The 19,029-nt window shown below is 40.1% G+C and overlaps 2 protein-coding genes across 12 annotated transcripts in view; one reads left to right on the top strand and one right to left on the bottom strand.

Annotated features, from left to right (window-relative positions):
- Nucleotides 1–17,964, bottom strand: part of gulp1a (GULP PTB domain containing engulfment adaptor 1a) — a 63,042-nt gene extending 45,078 nt beyond the window's left edge. For 3 of the 11 annotated variants that reach the window (XM_044131231.1, XM_044131226.1, XM_044131228.1), the window contains exons 1-3: nucleotides 17,848–17,960; nucleotides 17,668–17,753; nucleotides 17,480–17,549 (exon numbers count right to left, since the gene is read on the bottom strand). The gene's annotated coding sequence lies outside the window, so the exon portion shown is untranslated. Of the gene's footprint in view, nucleotides 1–3,521; nucleotides 3,690–17,479; nucleotides 17,550–17,667; nucleotides 17,754–17,847 lie in introns of those variants that run through there. The other 8 variants (XM_044131227.1, XM_044131229.1, XM_044131230.1 and 5 more) reach the window with 7 other exon arrangements.
- On the top strand, nucleotides 7,415–9,818 carry LOC122839545 (girdin-like). Its single transcript, XM_044131225.1, has one exon. It carries the CDS (start codon nucleotides 7,548–7,550, stop codon nucleotides 9,384–9,386), a length of 1,839 nt encoding a protein of 612 aa, XP_043987160.1. The 5' UTR covers nucleotides 7,415–7,547; the 3' UTR covers nucleotides 9,387–9,818.
- Nucleotides 17,965–19,029: the final 1,065 nt, after the last annotated feature.

The raw sequence follows: 19,029 nt of genomic DNA, 5'->3' as shown, positions 1-19,029 counted from the left end.
GGGCTCCTTCAGGCTGCGGCGCCGCTGGACGTCAAGCAGGAGGAACAATATCTGTTATCTGAAAACTCAGAGGATCCGATTCCCAAACAGCAACCGGAGCCGAGCAACACCCAGAGATAAAAAACTAAAAACATTCAGTTCATATGTCATCAGTTTATATACACTTAACTCGTGGTGGGATTGGTTAAAAATGTTTAAATCAAATTCATTTCATTGTGTGTAAATACAACATTTTGCTAACATACTTTGAAGTATGCTAAGTATTTAAATTATTTTAAATATTTAGCATACTTAAAATAATTTTTCCAAATATTTGTTTTGAATTAATTTTCTGCATCTATAAATTTTTAGCATTAGCTTCCAGTAAATTCTGTGTCAATATAATAAAAAATACAATTATTTAAACATCAATTTAGCTAAATTTAAAGTCCCTACCCAATATTTCTAATTAATTAATAAATTATCAATCCTTTTATTAATTTAAAATATTTAATATAGTTATTAATTTACCACAAAATTATTCTAAATTATATGTAGAAAGTTATTATAATTAGATACGTTTTTTAACTATATTCTTAATACAGTCAACATTTTGTTATATCAGAAGTTAAATATTTTCCCAACTAAAAAAAATACTAAATTTTAAATATGCGTACATATCCAACATATTTTAATCATTAAAAAAATTAAAGACGTTTTTGGATTATATAACTGATTACTAGTGTATTGTTTCAGAATAATAAATACTTATATTGACTTAAACTGTTGACATGTTTATATTTGCTTTTATTGAAATTAAAGGTTAAATTAAAAATGACAGTAATAATACTTTTAAAACTTTAATTTTCTACTTTGAATATTTTGTTAATTGTCATAATAATTAATAAGAACGTAGCATTACTGTAATTTCTACAAGGTAAATTTAACAAGCTGCAGTGGGACGTTTGGCTGTTGGACCAAATATTCCTGGTCTTTAGATCCAGCAGAGAGACGTTGGATCATTAAGCAGTAAAACGAACACATTAAAGGTTTAAACAATCCTTTGATCCGGAAGCTTCTGTCTGGTTGAGCCCAGCAGGGGGCCGGCTGCAGCTTCACACCACTTTGTCTGCCAGGGATTTTTCTGCATGTCGCCTAAAACACAGAATCAATCATCTCCACTGAAAACTTTCCTGCTGCTTCTTTGGCTCGAACTTGGTCCAATCAGAACCTCGTCAGGTGAAATCACAGGACCGCCTGAGTTATCAGCTCTGACATCCAGGCTTTCAGGCGTCTCTTTCTGCCTGTTTCTGTTGTTTTACTGGGTGTAAACATGAATAACTGTAGATTACAACATGCTGCAGATTGTTTCAGCTTCGTGTTTCATTCTGTTTTTAAGGCCTTATGATCTGAATTCACTTAAAACCATTTTAAAATTACATTATCTGTTTTTGACATCTAAATTAAGCAGAAGGTTCATTTGAATACAAATTATAGGAAGCATATACATTTAGAATGTACTTTAACCATTTTAGATACAATTTTGTGGAATACCTCCAACCACTAGGTGGCAGCAAAGAGTTTCCACTTTGTGGTAAACACCTTGTTCTGGTTGTGGTTTGGAGAAAACTTGAGCTTTTTTAGCTTTGCAAACGTCATCAAAGTTTATTATTATCCAGTATCTCAATTCTAATTTCAAGTTCAGGTTTATTTTAAAAACGGGGCAATATGTATTAATGAATGTAAATACATGAGACTATAGCCATGTGGTTAATTTCCATCTCTAGTCCCATTGACAGGTTGACATTATACCAAACATTATGAAGGATGCAATAACTGCCCATCTCCAGTTCTTTCAAAATAAGAGCATGAAGCAGAAGTACGAAGCTCTGAATTCTGAGTACATTAGAGCTGATTTCAATGGTTCAGCGTTTTTATCTCCAAAATGATAAAAGGTGACAGAAAGTTTGAAAATATGACTGTAATTTTATTATTCGACAACATTATTGGCAATACTTAAACAACTAAAGAGTCTTGAAAAAAGTTAAATACAAAGAAGTAAATTAAATTTTTTGCGCTTTAGTTACATAAGTTAAATAAGTAATCTGGTAACATTTAAATGTAAAATAAATGTTGCCAAAAATGGACAAAGACGAGAGTGTATTTGTATGATTTAATAAATATACTTTATTAAATATTCTTATGCTTTCAATAGGCACTTTGAAGCAAAAAACAACTATGTTACTTTCAGTTGATTAAAAAAATGACTTAAATGAAATCTGACTTTATAATCTAATGTCTTGAAATTGGGTCTCTGTCTCTTTAAGAAGCTCCTGTGTTCAGCATCACAACAATGCTCCTCCATGATGCTGTTAGTACCGCTCTTAAGAGCGCTGGACTGAGATGTAGTTAGCTTAGCAGATGTCACTTGTGCATCAGATTTACTGCCATACCAGAAACAAGTGGAAACAAAGGTTCTCGTCGGAACTAAAAATGCAACTGATCGTGTTAAAATCTGTGAAATTATTCATTAAAATTAACAAGTATATTAACAATAGGTAGCATTGACACCGGCAGAAAAATGAAAAATGAACACACCTGTCTGCAACCTACTGTACAAATTACTGCATATTTAACACATTTTAATAAAACAATCAGAATAAACTAGCAAACTATCATCATTATGTTCCGTTTTCATGCTGTTGCATCACCACATGCATTCAGTCTGAGGCATGAAGAAAGCAGAGAGGCATGTATGTCAGGAAGTATCGGTGATGCTGTTTATTTGCAGTTTGAACCTGCAGATATTTAGGATATTTAAATTTAATTGGATATGCATTTTGCGGCAATTTTTCCATTCAACAATGCGGAAAATATACAAAACCTTCATTCCCACAGCCTCTATTTTCCCCTAAAAACCTGCGACAGTCCAGAAAGAAGTTCAGATAGACTTTATAATCATTTACCAGAGAAATCTGGGTTTAAAATCAACCCGAACCGAACTCATTGCACAACCGGATGCAATGGTTCAGGCGCAAAACAAAAAGCAGAAGTCCCTGAAACATTTCCGAACCCGCTCCAGCGGTTCCGACCCGCTGCACATGAAGGAATGCGTCCCATTTCTCTCCATCTAAGCCGATTATTATTCGAATAAAGTCGACTTTATGTTCCACATGCTGGGATTTACAGCAACAACCTGCAACTGACTGCCGAACCCAGCGTGGCACTTTGAGAAATATCCAAACATTCTGCGCCAAAACCAAACAGCGGCATCCTGCGCCACCTGAGAGCGCATTCTGCGCAGCGGAGGAAGCAGATCTGCACATTGCAAACGGAAAAAATAAAAGATTTTTGGACCGAAACCGAGCCAAGACTCGACATTTCAGCGGAGCCACTCCGAGCTGCACTTTGCAGCGACTTGAGCAACAAAAGTTTCCCGTTAGGTTCGGCCACGAACTCCAAACCCGACCAGAAAGCGTCAGAGCCGGACCGGATTAAAAAATAATAATAAAATAAAATAAAATAAAACCAGCTGTACTCACAGAGAAACCCGCGGAGGTCCGGAGAAACCCAGAAAGCTCCACATCCAGCGCTCTCATCTCCTCCTCTTCCTCAGCTCGCCTCCACAGCTGCTGGAAGTTCACTGACGTCAGCGCTCCGCTCCAAACGGGAATAATGCGAGGAAGAGGAGGGACGGGGGAGGAAGACGCCCGGTCTTGTGCGAAATTCAGTTCCCCTGTGAAAATCTGTTCCCCCTGTGTCGGGAGCGCGCACTGCAGCCAGAGAGGCGGATCTGGAGGATCTGACCATTTTCACGGCTCTTCTGATCGATTTCTCGGTAAAACAACTCAGATAATCATGTCGAGGTTGTAACATTCAGTTTAATCGGCAGCTGTTGTTTTAAAAAGACTTCCTGAAAATATGAGAGTGCAGACTTTCTGGTAAATCCCGTTTTAATGTAAAATATGACAGATTACTGGATTAAGGAAATTTCTACTACATGCTGTCACACATAACAATTTTTGAGAATCTGGAAACAGTTGCTCTTTATTTTCTAAAGTTGTTGGGGGAAGAGAGGAGAGAATGGATATTTCAGCTGCCTGAAATAATCTGTCCCCCCTCCATAACATGGGAACTAATTAATTTAACAACAAGTCTTTAACTGTGTTTATTCCTTTCATCACCAACAACAAATCATGTGAATTTGATGACATTTGCTCTTTATTTGCCATTTATTTTAGCTGCCTGAAATAACCTGTTCTCCATCCATCCATCCATCCATCCATCATCATCCATCCATCCATCATCATCCATCCATCATCATCCATCCATCATCATCCATCCATCCATCATCCATCCATCATCATCCATCCATCCATCATCCATCCATCATCATCCATCATCCATCCATCCATCCATCATCAATCATCCATCCATCATCCATCCATCATCATCCATCATCCATCCATCATCATCCATCCATCCATCATCCATCATCATCCATCCATCCATCATCCATCCATCCATCCATCATCCATCCATCATCCATCCATCCATCATCATCCATCCATCATCATCCATCCATCCATCATCCATCCATCATCATCCATCCATCATCCATCCATCCATCCATCCATCATCATCCATCCATCCATCCATCATCATCCATCCATCCATCATCATCCATCCATCCATCATCATCCATCCATCATCCATCCATCCATCCATCATCATCCATCCATCATCCATCCATCATCATCCATCCATCATCCATCCATCCATCATCATCCATCCATCCATCATCCATCCATCATCATCCATCCATCATCCATCCATCCATCCATCAATAATACATCCATCCATCCATCATCCATCCATCATCCATCCATCATCCATCCATCCATCCATCATCATCCATCCATCATCCATCCATCCATCATCATCCATCCATCAATCATCCATCCATCCATCATCCATCCATCATCCATCCATCCATCCATCAATCATCCATCATCCATCAATCATCCATCCATCACATCATCCATCCATCATCCATCCATCCTTCCATCATCATCCATCCATCATCCATCCATCCATCCATCATCATCCATCCATCCATCCATCCATCCATCATCATCCATCCATCCATCCATCCATCCATCATCCATCATCCATCATCCATCATCCATCCATCCATCCATCATCCATCCATCCATCATCCATCATCCATCCATCCATCCATCATCCATCCATCCATCATCCATCAATCATCCATCATCCATCCATCCATCATCCATCCATCCATCATCCATCGTCCCTAATGGGGTCAGGAGGGTTGCTGGTTCCTCTCCAGCTGCGTGCCAGGCGAGAGGCGGGGTCACGGGGTCACCCTGGACAGGTCGCCAGTCTGTCCCATACATAATATGGGAGATAATTATTTTTCTTACAATCTCTTTAATTGTTCTTAGTCCCTCTTCACCAGCAACAAATCCTGTGAACTTGGTAATATTTACTCTTTATTCACCAAACTTACTTGGGGTAACCATATTTTAGCCATTTCAAAATAATTGGAACAGGTTTTCATGCTTTTTTACTAGAAACCTCATTCAAACAACCATCATAGCTACATCTATGAGGAAATCATTTATTTTTTTAAAGTATTTTTAAATTGGATCGACAATGGGTCAGCATAATATTAGTGGAGCCTACTGATGTTAAGGCTATCGGTCGCTAGTCATTCAGGCCTGTCACTGTGGAGCGCTTGAAGACAGGCACAACAGTGGTGTCTTAAAGCTGGAGAGGACAGGTGCCAGTAACAGTGAGGTGCTGAAGATGTTTCAGACAGTACTGAAACATTGGTACTGTCCGTATTCCCCTCAGTACCCGACCTGGGATACTGTCGGGGCCTGCAGCCTTACAGGGGTTGATTTCCTGGAGGGATTTTCTCACATCTGCTGTGATCACACAGAGAGGCGTATCACCAGGAGGTGACATTAGTCTGGTGCTGACGGGGGTGTTAGGATGCTCAAGCGGCAATAGAACTTATTAAGTGTATCTGGCAGTGAGGGGTTAGGGTTAGGGCTACCCTAACCCTAACCCTGGGTCGCTTCTCGGAGTGCTGATGCCTCACCCGTCCTGAACGCGGTGATGAAGCCAGGGATCCCTAGCTTTCAGCCAGGGATGCTTTCAGCCAGGGATGCTGTTTGGGTAACTTGTTACCCAAACAGTAACCTGGTTTGGGTAACAGGTTACTGTCCTGGTGGTGGTGACATCATCAGCACACTTGGAGATGGAGCCAAGAACAGAGGAGGCGTATTCCTCCAGGTCCATCTCTCCCTCATAAGTAGCCGCTTCTCTGAAGACCTCCCAATCTGTGCATTGAAAACCGTCCTGAAGAACACAGGCTGCATCCCTGGGCCACACAGTGACTATCTTCTTCCATGGCCTAATCCATGTCCAGCATTTCAGCGGACAATATGCTGACGCCAGCAGGATAGAGATGTGATCGGAGAGGGCAAGCTGGGGGTGAGGAAGAGCTCTGTTGGTGTACATAAAGTCCACAGTGTAAGAAGGATGACATGCCGGTAAAAACTGGGCAGAGCTGCCATCAGTTTCACATGGTTAAAGTCCCACAACTCATGTAAAACGCCTCTGGGTGCTTCATCTGCAGTGAGCTAACGGTGTCATACAGCTCCTTCATTGCCGTTAGCACCCAATGGAATGTAAACAATGGTGACGAACCCCGCAGTAAACTCCTGAATCAGACAGTACGGCCGACAGCGTTTAACCAGTCCATCAACCTGCATTCACTTACATACATTGTCCTCCTCCTCGTGTTTTTCCTGACCGCTGGTCACGGTCCGCTTGGAATAACTGAATATCGTTGATCTGGAAGGCTCAATGGCATGTTGCTGTTAAGCCAGGTTTACGTTAGGCAAAGGAACGGCACAGTCCTTCATCTCTGCAGAAACTCAGATGGAATAAATCCACTTTCTTATCCAGTGAGCGGACATTGGCCAGAAAGAGAGTTGGGATTGGTGGCTTCCTCGGCATCATGGGTCAACATGCCTCCCCGTTTCTGTTTTCGGGCACAATATTTCCTTTTGACCGTTGGTCCTCGCACCCTGCTGTGCCAGTCCATTGTCCTCAAGAGCCGCTGTCTTCCAAGTGCTGATTTCAGCCTTGGTGATATATTACCAGATGAACTGTCTCCAATAGCAATCAGCTAAGCCGAGCTGCATTCAGCCGTAAAGTTTGTTTTTATTCAAACTTCAGCAGTTTTCCAGTTGTTCTGCTGAATTAGTGACATCAATTTGTGACATCACGCAAATTGATGATGTCATAAAGAGTGATGCACACTGTGTGGAGCATCACAAAGCTGCACTCTTGACTTCTTGACTTCAGGGTCATTACCCTGGCGGAAGAGAGAGAGAGAGCAAGTAGAAGGATTTTATCCCAACAAGAGATTGAAAACAAAAGCTTTTCAAGATAAAAAGGTAAATCCTAACAAACTAATAAAGGAAAACATTGAGCAGTTTTTGGATTTGTCCAGACAAAAGGAATTAACAATGAGTCAAAGCAGCAAGGCGTCGACTTCTCATTCTGCAAATGAAGATTTACAAATGACCTTAGCTAGAGAGACAAAGAAGCTCGAAGGCATCTTGAAACAAATTGGCATGATGTCTATTGAGAGACAGTCTCATATTAAAACAATTGAGGAGCTGAAAATTCAAGTTATAAACGTAGAAAAAGTTGCACTTGACAAAGACAAGCTCCTTCAGGACAAAGACGAGGAATTACAAAAACTATTCGACGTAAACAGAACTTTAAAGGAGAATATCAACACATTGGAGCAGAAAAACAAAGACTTGAGTCAGAAAAACACCACTCTGGAGCAGAAAACCACTGCTTTGGAGCAGAAAAACACCACCCTGGAAGAGAAAAACACTGCCCTAGAGAAGGAAAGAAATACCCTGGAGCAGAAATACACCTCCTTGGAGCAGGACAAAAGCGCCTTGGAGCCAAAAAATACTGCCCAGGAGCAGAAAAACACCAGCTTGGAAAAAGAAAAGAATACCGTGAAGCAGGAAAACACTGCCTTGGAGCAAATAAACATCGCACTGAAGCAGGAAAACGCCGCTTTGGAGAATAAAAGCACCTCCCTGGAGCAGAGGAACATCGCCCTAGAGAAGGAAAAGACTGCTCTGGAACACAGATACACTGCCTTGGAAGAGGAAAAAAATGCCTTGGAACAGGAAAAAATTTCTCTAGGGCAGAAATACATCACGCTGGAGCAAGTAACCATCGCCCTGGAGAAGGAAAAGACTGCTCTGGTGGAAAAAAGCATCTCCCTGGAGCAGAGAAACACCACCCTGGAGAACGAAAACACTGCTCTGGACAAGAAAAGAAGCACCACCCTGCAGCAGAATACCACCGCCTTGGAGCATAAAAACACCACCCTGGAGAAGGAAAAGACTTCTCTGGAACACAGATACACTGCCTTGGAACAGGAAAAAATTGCTCTAGGGCAGAAATACACCGCCCTGGAGAAGGAAAACACTGCTCTGGTGGAGAAAAGCACCACCCTGCAGCAGAATATCTCTGCCTTGGAGCAGAAAAACACTGCCTTGAAGCAGGAAAAAAATGCCCTGGAGCAGAAATGCACCTCCCTGGAACAGGAAAAAAGCACTTTGAAGCAAATAAATACCACCTTGGAGAATGAAAAGACTGCTCTGGAGCAGAGAAACACCAGCTTAGAAAAAGAAAAAAATACTGTGACGCCGGAAAACACTGCCTTGGAGCAAATAAACACCGCACTGAAGCAGAGAAACACCGAACTGGAGCAGAGAAACACCGAACTGGAGAAGGAAAAGACTGCTCTGGAGCAAAACAGTACCGCCTTGGAGCAGAAAATCACCACCCTGAAGCAGGAAAACACTACCCTGGGGCAGAGAAACATCGCTCTGCTGAAGGAAAACAACACATTCAACCAGGTAAACACTGTCTTAGAGGAGGAAAACAGCTTCTTGGAGCGGAACAGAGCCTCCTTGGAGCAGATAAAGACCGCCCTGGAGCTGAAAAGCACTGCTCTGGAGCAGAAATGCTCTCTCTTGGAGGATGCAAACACTTCCCTGCAGCAGGAAAACACTGCCCTGAACCTGAAAAGCATCGCCCTGGAAATTATAAACAACGCCTTTGAACATGAAAACATACGCCTGCAGCTTGATGTGGACCAGCTGAGGGAAAGAGTGGAACAGCAGCCATCTGATGAGGAAACCGACGAAGCAGCTTCAGACCAGTCACAGATGCCTGTACTCAGTCGTGCGATCAGAGGCTTATCTAATGCACTTCTGAGAATGTACCGAACAGCGACTCTCAGGTACTGGATTGAAAGATGGTACTTCTAAATAAAAAAGTGACATGAGGGCTTCAAGCTTCCTGCTGGATTATCGGTAGCAGAAAAGATTGAGGACAACAGGACTGTGGTGTCGGGGGAGCTGGACACCTGGGGGCTGATGGCAGAAGAAGAGTTTGAACGATGTTGGCAGAGCTTGAGGCCCAAAGGACTGCGGTGCCATGGGAACTTGAGGCCATCGAACTCAGGTCTCCTTCGTCAGACGATTCCTTTGTCGCCAGGTTACAGACACTTATTTATATTTTGAACTCTAGTTTTGTTTATATTTTAGTTAGGGGTCGGATGAGGAGCATGGGGCCAGCAGTGACTCCCGGCCTGCATCCAGGGCTTCATATCCTGTCCTGTTGGCAGGACAGGATATGAAGCCCTGGAGGTTCATAGCCAACCTCCAGGGCTCATAGCGAGTCCTGGAGGTTCGCTAGCTACGAAGCCAACCTCCAGATATTATATCTGATATATATATATATATATATATATATTGCTGATATAATATTAGCAATATATCTGATATTACATATACATATATATATATATATATATATATATTATAATATTAGCAATATATCTGATATTATATATATATCTGATCTATATATATATAGATCAGATATATATATAATATCAGATATAATGCTAATATTGTATCAGCAATATGTCTTATTGCTGATATAAGAGGATGCTCTTATATCAGCAATGAAAAACTCTAAATACACACAACGTGTTGGAAAACTGTTTGGTGATTGACTTTTATTTGTCAGACTTCAGTGACAAAAGTTGGAAAAAGACAGATTCTCTTGGCATTATTCGGGTTTAATATTACATTTAATTTGTGGTTAGGATTGCTATACTAAAATTTACTTACATTGATTACAGGGAGTTATTTCATTCAAAATTAAACTAATTATTAATAAAAAAATAAATAGTAGAAAGATATATTTAATGAGCTCATTTTTCAACTTTTATAAAATCAATTTTTTTTTTTTACACATTTGTTGAAACTGTCATAATCGGAAAAATAAATAAATAAATTCAAGAGAACAGACTTCACCTGGACTCTACAAGCTGCAGTAGCCTGAGCAGCACAGCTAAGCATTACAGGAAGTTAGAAAACTAGCATTATAATCCGTTTATAAACCATTGCTTCAAAATTCATTAGTTTAGCAATGTTTTAATTATACTATATAATTTTTAAGCTAGTAGCAACCCTTTGGTTGCTTTCATTCTGGATAAAGAACATACTAGATGTTTCAGAAAGAGTTTTGACAAAATTTTTTTCTATTAAAGTGATCATATTTAATATTGGAAATCCTTCAAAGACTCAAAGAAAACAAAAGAAAGTCACTGAATGTGACCATTATGGCAGGTTGACAAGTCTCCTTCAAAGCAATCAATGGAATATTTTGTTTTGCCCCCAGCAGCCTGTGTGTGTGGATATTACACAGAGGGATTAAAAACGTGTTTTATGAAAGCTGGCAGCTCGACAGTTTCCTTCTAATGACCTTCTGCGCCTCAAAGTTTGAGGTGAAAAAGTGCGAGCATCAGAGGAGGTTCACCTCGGGTGCCGTCTCCGTATTTATAGGCCGGGCGACTCCAGGGACCGTTCTGATGACACCGCAGATAAATTATGAGCCTCCAGGTTTCAGTTAAAGACGGGCGCCGTGTTCCAATATGGCCGCTTTAACAAGTTCACGACAGCTAAAAATACCAAGATGGATCACCTCTGACTGCACACGCAGTCTCCTGCTGGGCTCCACGTCTCTGCCGTAAATCTGACGACTTTCTGCACCACAGCTCTGATAAACATAAATACTGTCATATTCAGTAAGTTACAATAAACATCCTGATGGGGCTCAGCTGTCAGGTTAAAAGTATGATTCGGAAATTAACAACCTTTAAGCAGGTGCTAAACAGATTTTTTGTTAAACAACATTTCTGTATTAATTTATTATGTAAATGTCAACTTCTCATTAGCTGTCAGTGGAAAACATTATAATTAACAGAAATATAAGTTTTTATAAAGAGTTGTGATAAAGTTCCTGAAGTAAATGGACTTCTCTATAATACTGTAATTTATTGGTATTTTGCCAAATTGTCATTTATTGTAAAAGAAAGAGTTGAGCAATGTTTTAAAATGTTGCCCAATTTTTGCGACACCAACATTCTCACCTTTGACATGAATAACATTTCAACAGTGAGTTGCGTTAAGACAACATGTTTAAACTTCCTTGTGTTTCACTGCACACGTACACTGTAAAAACTCTTGAGTCGCATTTAATTAATGCACAAATGTTTACTCTTTAAGAAAGAAAAACCTCAAAGTTTAAAACTGAAATGTTATCTGATCAAATCGGATTTCTTTCCTCAGAATTTTCACTTTTTTCTAAATTCTTGTTTTTTTTTTACCAGAATTCTGTCATTTTTTTCCTCAAAATTGGACTTTTCTCAGAATTCAGACTGAGTTAAGAGTTAAATTTCAACTCTTTTCATAATTAAAACTTTTTTCCTCGTATTTTGTTGATTTTATTTGCGCCTGCCATATTTCGGTGTCCAGCTGTTTCGTGGCGCCGCGTTGACCCGACCCGTTTCCTGGGACCGTCTGTTCTTCAAGCTGCTGTCTGCTTATTAAGAGGAATCCAATTCTCAAAGCACAACGCAGCGCTCCGTTAAAATTTATGTTATCATCAGCGAGATGAATTCCCCTGTTTGTAATTGAAGAGATAAAGTTCTACATTAGGACTGACCCACTTATCCATCAGCAGAGCAGTTATTGACTGAAGGTGGAAAAGCGTTTCTTTCTTCAGCTGTTCAGCAAGCAGAGATGATAAGAAAATGATGCTCTGTCTGTTTTCAGAAGAAGAATGTGAAAATGAAATGTGAACTTGGCTGATATCAGCTACTTCTGCTGGGTTCTGGTAAATTAGCATGCTGGGTTTAAACGTTTCTACTTGCAATATTCTCTGGAAATGTGCATATTTCTTAATTATCATGTATAAATAAAGGAAATCCATTAAAATGCATTGAAAATACTCATTTTTTCATTTGTGTCAGCTTCTATCTGCAGGATATTTAAGATTCTGCAGCATCTGCTGATGGCTGGATTGATGTAATACCAGGAAATAGTTTGGAAAGTCAGTTCCTTCTTTGTGTGATTATCATAACTTGCCTTCTTGTTTCTACTGTGAGTTAAAAGCGTTGTCTTTGCTGGACGTGTTGGTTAGTCTGTCTGCGTTGTAAAGCTGCTGATCACAGTTAATGAACCCAGAGAAGGAAATATTATTCTCCTTATAGAAGAGGAGACAGGTGCAGCCTACATGCCAGGCCCGGTGGCAACATCTTAATAGCTTCACTCGGCATGGAAAATGGTCTCTCATGAATCACCGGGGAACAGAGAGTTACAACACAGTGGCAGCACCATAATAGAGTACTTAGGAGACGTGACCGAAGAGAGCTGGTGAGCGCCACCATCAGGATAAACAACATCGTAAAGCTTCAATCATCTGGCAGGTTTCTCAGAGCCATAATTTCATAAACTAGTTCGTTGGTGATGCAAAGCCTCGTGAGGGTAAATCACTGCCACTCCCAGCTGCTTTCACTTCTCTTTCTTTTGTGTGACTCAAACAAGTTTCTTTGGGTCAAACTTTAAAAACAAACTCAAAAACTGCACTTCTGTGGCGTTGTCCTTATGCCACCAACCACAGTGTGCAGTGAAACTGACGTGAGCGCATTTAGTCCACTAACAAATAATAACTTGTGGTGTTGAATGTTTAAATCCAGACACGTTAAAATGTTTAACACAACTTATCACTTTTTTTTTAAACATACAAGAATCCCAAGCTGGAACCTTCGTATTGTGTTTCTGGTCCGCCTGTAAATCTGACGCACAAACTACATCCGCTAACAACAACAACAGACAACGATGCAGCTTCCCTCCTGCAGCTTCATTTTTACTTCAAATCGATCTGATTGGCCGCTGGAAAAGACCATTGTCCTTTTAGCACTTTTAGTTATGCTAAAAGGAGTTAGCCTATCAGCGAAACTATTTAAGCTAAAGTAGCACAATGCTAATGCTAATGTCAGCATCCACAGTCCCATAAAGAAGCTCGATGAATAAGTTTTTTTTTAAAAAGCTACGTTGATGGTGAGGTTTTTGGACCAATCTGATGGTTGAAGAACAAATTAACTACAATCATCTTTGTTGTTGAGCTGAATTCTCATTTTATTCAATAATTTATCAACAAAAATGCTTTCTGAATTGAAAATGTTGCATGTAGTTTTCAATTCAAATCTGATTAATTTATTGTAGTCCCTGTTCACGTTGTGTTATCACTAGTTGAATATATATAACAAATAAAGTGCTATAAAAAGCACTTTACCTCAGATTTAGCTCTCCAGTTCTGCTGTTGGACTGTACCTGTAAACAATAATCTGAAATATGTCTGAAAATGCAGTTACAAAAATACAGAGTTTATACAGTGAATACATTGTTTTGAGGGACTGGAAGCTTCAGACATGAGAGGAAAGTTATGCTGCTTTCTGTTCCTGCTGCAGATGTTGCATAAATATTGTAATGCTGTGGTGTTTTTGTCCTTTTAAAGACACTTTAAAATTCAGTTCCTACAGTTTCTCTGTCAAATGTGGGAGAAATTTCTGTGAGGGATGAAAGACTGTTCTCCATCTCAGCTCACGTTTATCTCAGAGTGACGTTTTAGCCCAGATCTGGGTTAAGGTTGCCATGTTAGCCAAGTCAGTTCGCTTTCCTTCTTAATGACCCACTGCATATTTGAATTGTAATTTTGTGGGGGAAAAAAGCCTGAGCTTCTTTTTTTCTTGTTGAGATGAAAGAATTGTGCAGCTCTGGAAAATAAGGCAGAAAAAAAGAAAAAGAGAGATGAGAAGCCATTGTAACGCTGGCCTGAGGCAACACGGACCCAGAGGGCAGATCTGAGTAAATCAAATCTCCATTACTGAGCTGAAGAGCTTGTGTGCTGGAGATGTTATTACCCTCGTTACTGTGCACAAAAGAGAACAAGCTGGAGGTTTGAGGCTCATTTCAGACTTTATAAATCGACAAAGTTACAGGAAAAAAATCTAAAATGATTTGAATGCTTTAATATTCCAAAATATAACTTCTGATTATGCTTTTCCACTCGCTGTGACAAGGAAACGCTCTGCCCTTCAGATAACAGATTGCACAGGGGAATGATTTAAAACCTCATTTGTGTAATATTAATGGACTGTCTTAAAAGAAACGACCAATTTCTGCTGCTGTTATCGGAGGACCTGCAGGCCTGAGGATCCCTGGAGCAACGCGGACAAATTCCCAACCCAACAGCCTGATGATACAGAAATTACAACCTGTGAGCCTCCACCATTCATTACATCGGGCTATTGCTGACAGAAAGCTAAACAAAACAGCAAAATATTATTGAGGCCATAAAGATGTAAAATTATAATAAATATTGGAGAATGATGAGTTCACCTGAGGGCACATTGACGACTAGCTAACAGTTCCACGAGTATAATCTTTTAAATAAATCATGACAATTATCATTCATTAGGACAATTATTAAAGAATAGTTTGATTACTCTAAATCAGTGGTCTCAAACTCCAGTCCTCAAGGGCCGCAGTCCTGCAGTTTTTAGATGTGCCTCTGCTGCACCACCTGAACAGAAAAATTAAGGTTCTGGAGAACTGATCTACACAAGGTGGAGGTAATTAAGCCATTTCATTCCAGTGTTTTGTACCTGTGGCACATCTAAAAACTGCAGGACTGCGGCCCTCCAAGACTGGAGTTTGAGACCCCTGCTCTAAATAGTCTAATTCGGCGGTTTTCAAAGTGTCAGGCGCGCCTCCCCTGGGGGGCGCCAGAGCACTTTAGGGGAGGCGCGGTGCGAGGGAAAAAATAAACCGGAAAAGCTATCTGCTTGCTGTCTACTGATGTGAGAGAAACGTCTTTTACGCACACGATCAACTCTGTGGATTTAGGAAAAAGTTGGTACTGTGGGGTGCGCGTGTGGAGCGGGGATCAGTGGAAATGTTTCCCACCTTAGAGGATGTTTTGGCCAGTGATGTCAGTAACGTTACTGACGTCGGACCACTTTTTTTCAGTAACCAGTAATCTAACGTGTTGCTATTTCAAATCCAGTAGTCAGACTACAGTTACTTATCAAAATCATTTTTGCGTTACTGCGTTACTATCTTCTTTTGTTATTTAATCGTATTTCCTCTACGCGTCTTGTCGAGTGACCGACGTCTCTATGCAACAGAAATGTAAACAATGGAGGGAGATGCGCATTTTGTTGGTGGAAAAACTGGAACTATTTTGAGTTTCTGTCGCCAAGTCCGATTATTATAAGCGGCTTTGGGCTTCATTTTTAAAAGTAAACTTGCAAGTTTAATGAGCGGCGGGTTGCGCCTTTTTGGGCTCGTTTTTGAACGTGAAGTTTCTCATTTGGGCTTGGAAATAAGCAGAGACTCAATAAATCCCAGAATTTGTCCGTCATTAAGGTAGTTTTACTCCGTCTCTCCCTGTCCATCATTTCCTGGATGATCCGTCCCGCTGTGTCTTTGTTAATGTCAACTTAATTTATTACCTCTGAATGACGTCGAGCTTCGCGTTGCGCTCCAGAAAACTGCAAACATCGAGACCAATATGAACAGCGCAATAAACGTGAAAACAGCCACGAATAAACGTGTCCGTAGTTGGCAATAGTTATAATGGCAAGTTAGCACCGTTATAATTATTAATATTACGGTAAGTGTCGCAGCCATCTGAGCTGTGGAGCTGCAGGAGGAGCTCTGTGCGCTGCGACATCAAACTCAGGGGCGTAACGCAGAATCTGGAGGCTGGGGGGAGGGGGGCTTTAAAATCCTTCTTTGAGTTTTCCAGACAACAGTGGACCACACAAATTACTCATGTTTTTTATTTTTGTACAATCTCCTCTTCAGTTCAACCTTATCAGTGGAGACAAATTGTTGATGTTACCATTATAAAATAACTTCCAATTAAGTATTGGCAAAGATCAATGTGATTTTCACAGGAGGCAGAGCGTTGTTGTTAGCAGCTGCTGAAAGTAACTAAAAAGTTACTTTTAGTGTAACTTAGTTACTTTCCAAGTCAAGTAATCAGTAATATAACTAAGTTACTTTTTCAAGGAGTAATCAGTAGTCCGATTAAAGTTACTTTTTCAAAGTAACTATGCCATCACTGGTTTTGGCCAGAGCGGGGGCTGAAGGCGGAGTTTTTACAACTCCACCCCCCTTCGCGGGGGGGGGGGGGGGGGGTGGCGCAGCAGGCATTGGGCTCCTTGGAGGGGGGCTCACCCTTTCATACTTTGAAAACCCCTGGTCTAATTTATTATAATGCGGAAGTATTTCTTCGGCGCATGCGCAAATGGGCAAATGGTACGAGGGTGCTTCCGGAAAAGATTGTTATTGATAACATAACCGATTCAGTTGGTGTTAGCTTTCAGCCCCCTTCAATAATCAAATCCTCATTTGGAACTGCTTTTAGAATTTATCCAGGTTACAAAACAGCAAAAACAGAAGAAATCTGCGAAGGAGCAAGAATTTCAGCTCCTTTTATTCGGCCCAAAAGTGGCACAGACAAGCTGTCAGTGAATGCAGCGGCCCCAGCTTCTCTTTATCATCACATTATAATGAAAGAATGTCGCTGCCGCTGTAACGCTGAAGCTGTGAGCCAGTTGGTCGCTGCTCCTGCTGAATCAGGTGTTCCGGTGAGCCTAGCGCCTCCGCTAAAAGCCGCCGGCCGGATTAGACCGTTTAGCTTCAGGTTCGGCTCTTGATCTCAGCAGGAGCAACAGCTTTAAATCTCTGCACCAAAGTGACGTTCAAGTCCAGAATTAAAGCACCGAACCGTGACGACAGGCAGAACAAAAGCTCGTCTTCAGAGCCACACAGTGCAAGGATATATATATATATATATATATATATATATATATATATATATATATATATATATATATATATATATATATATATATATATATATATATATATATATATATATATATATATATATATATATATATTAAAAACATAATTATAACAATAATGCTACTTACTGATCTGTTGGGTGGATCAACTTGTCAAATGCACATTCTCTTCCGTCCTCTTCTCTGGCTTTTTTAAATCCTAAAATAGGGGCAGTGATGAACAATCGATTCACAAAAGAATTGCGATTATCATTTACTACGATTCTGACTTGACATAAAATGTACCAAACTACTGGGGGAAAGAAAAACAAACAAACCATGCCCTCCTCCATTTTGAAACTACCCGGGACGTTGTGACGTCACAGCGTAGACGGTACTGGAACGTCCGCAGGGGAGGAAAGCGCTAAAACAAAGAGGAAAACAGAGAGATGGATTCAGTTTGTCTTCGTTGAAGAAAAACATTTGAACTAATTTTGTTTTTTGTTGTTTTTTCTTACCTTATTCCCTGAAATACCGAGCTGGACTTGAGCTTTACTGTGTGCAAAGTTCGCAAAATGAAGATTCATCACGAAGCGAGCTAAGCTACAGCGGAGTCAAGGTACGTCATAGCCATGTGAGGCCTGTTGTGATTGGTCGGACGTTTGTTGCCATGTTTTATGCGGAAATACCCTTGGACTGTGATGTTGGTATTTCTCATCAACTAGACCGCTGGTTTTAGTATCCGCAGAGCCAGCATGAATATGAGGAGTCACATAATTTTATTATTATTAACTAAATACCTTCAAACAGTGTCAAATAGCTGAAAACTCTTGGATGGAAATTGCAACGTTATCGTCCATGAAGGAGGCTGTCTTTAGAAAGGTGGCACTGTCCTTCAAAGCAAAATGGAGGAGTTATTCCATATAAACATGGATTAATATTTAAAGCTTAAAAACGTGATACTTTAATGTTTAAATTTTGCCTTCCAAACCAGATTGGAGTAAACTGTGATGACCTTTTGCGCATCTATTGATTTGAGCAAAAATCATTATGAATAATCGTTTTGGATCGTAAATTGATCTTGATTCTAATCGTAGTTCAACCCTAGTAATGAAAAAAAGTAATAAATGTTCCTATATATCCCATCTGGTCTGGAAACATCTTGGATTGCCTAGAATGAGCTGGAGGTTCTTTTAATATCAGTTTGGAGCTAAATATTTAGCTCCAAACTAAATATTTATCTAGCTAGCTACGTTTTTAGCATTTAGCCAGCTGTGTCCACAGAGCCGCAGGTAGCAGGCCCCTGTTCAAACCCCTCCTTATTTAAATAACTACATGATGATCAGTAATAAATGCTTCTTGGCTGGCTGGCTAACTAACTATTGTGTTAGCTTAGCAAGCTAAGCTAAATATATAGTTAACTAGCTGGCTAAATATTTTGCTGGCTAATTAAATATGTCATGTGATATTTGTATAATACCTAATAATATGTTAAAATATGACTTTGAAAACATTTGCCTCCATTTTTTCTCTTACTTCACGTTAATAACCCAAATTATTGCCGTTAATTACAAACAGAATCCTGTCGTTTCTGTTTCTGTTTTTCACATTCAACGCAAATATTTTGTAAAACTGCTGAAAAGCCACAGGTTGCATTTTCCTTTGCTTCTTTTGTTTTCTCCACTAACATCTGTGTGCAA

The sequence above is a fragment of the Gambusia affinis genome, linkage group LG11 (genome assembly GCF_019740435.1).
Source record: "Gambusia affinis linkage group LG11, SWU_Gaff_1.0, whole genome shotgun sequence".
NCBI lineage: Eukaryota > Metazoa > Chordata > Actinopteri > Cyprinodontiformes > Poeciliidae > Gambusia > Gambusia affinis.
Note: the sequence above shows the minus strand (reverse complement) of the source record. Positions and strands in the feature narration are given on the sequence as shown.

Excerpts from the sequence above, each read along its gene's own strand:
- LOC122839545 (XM_044131225.1), top strand. The coding sequence starts at position 7,548 with ATGAGTCAAAGCAGCAAGGCGTCGACTTCTCATTCTGCAAATGAAGAT.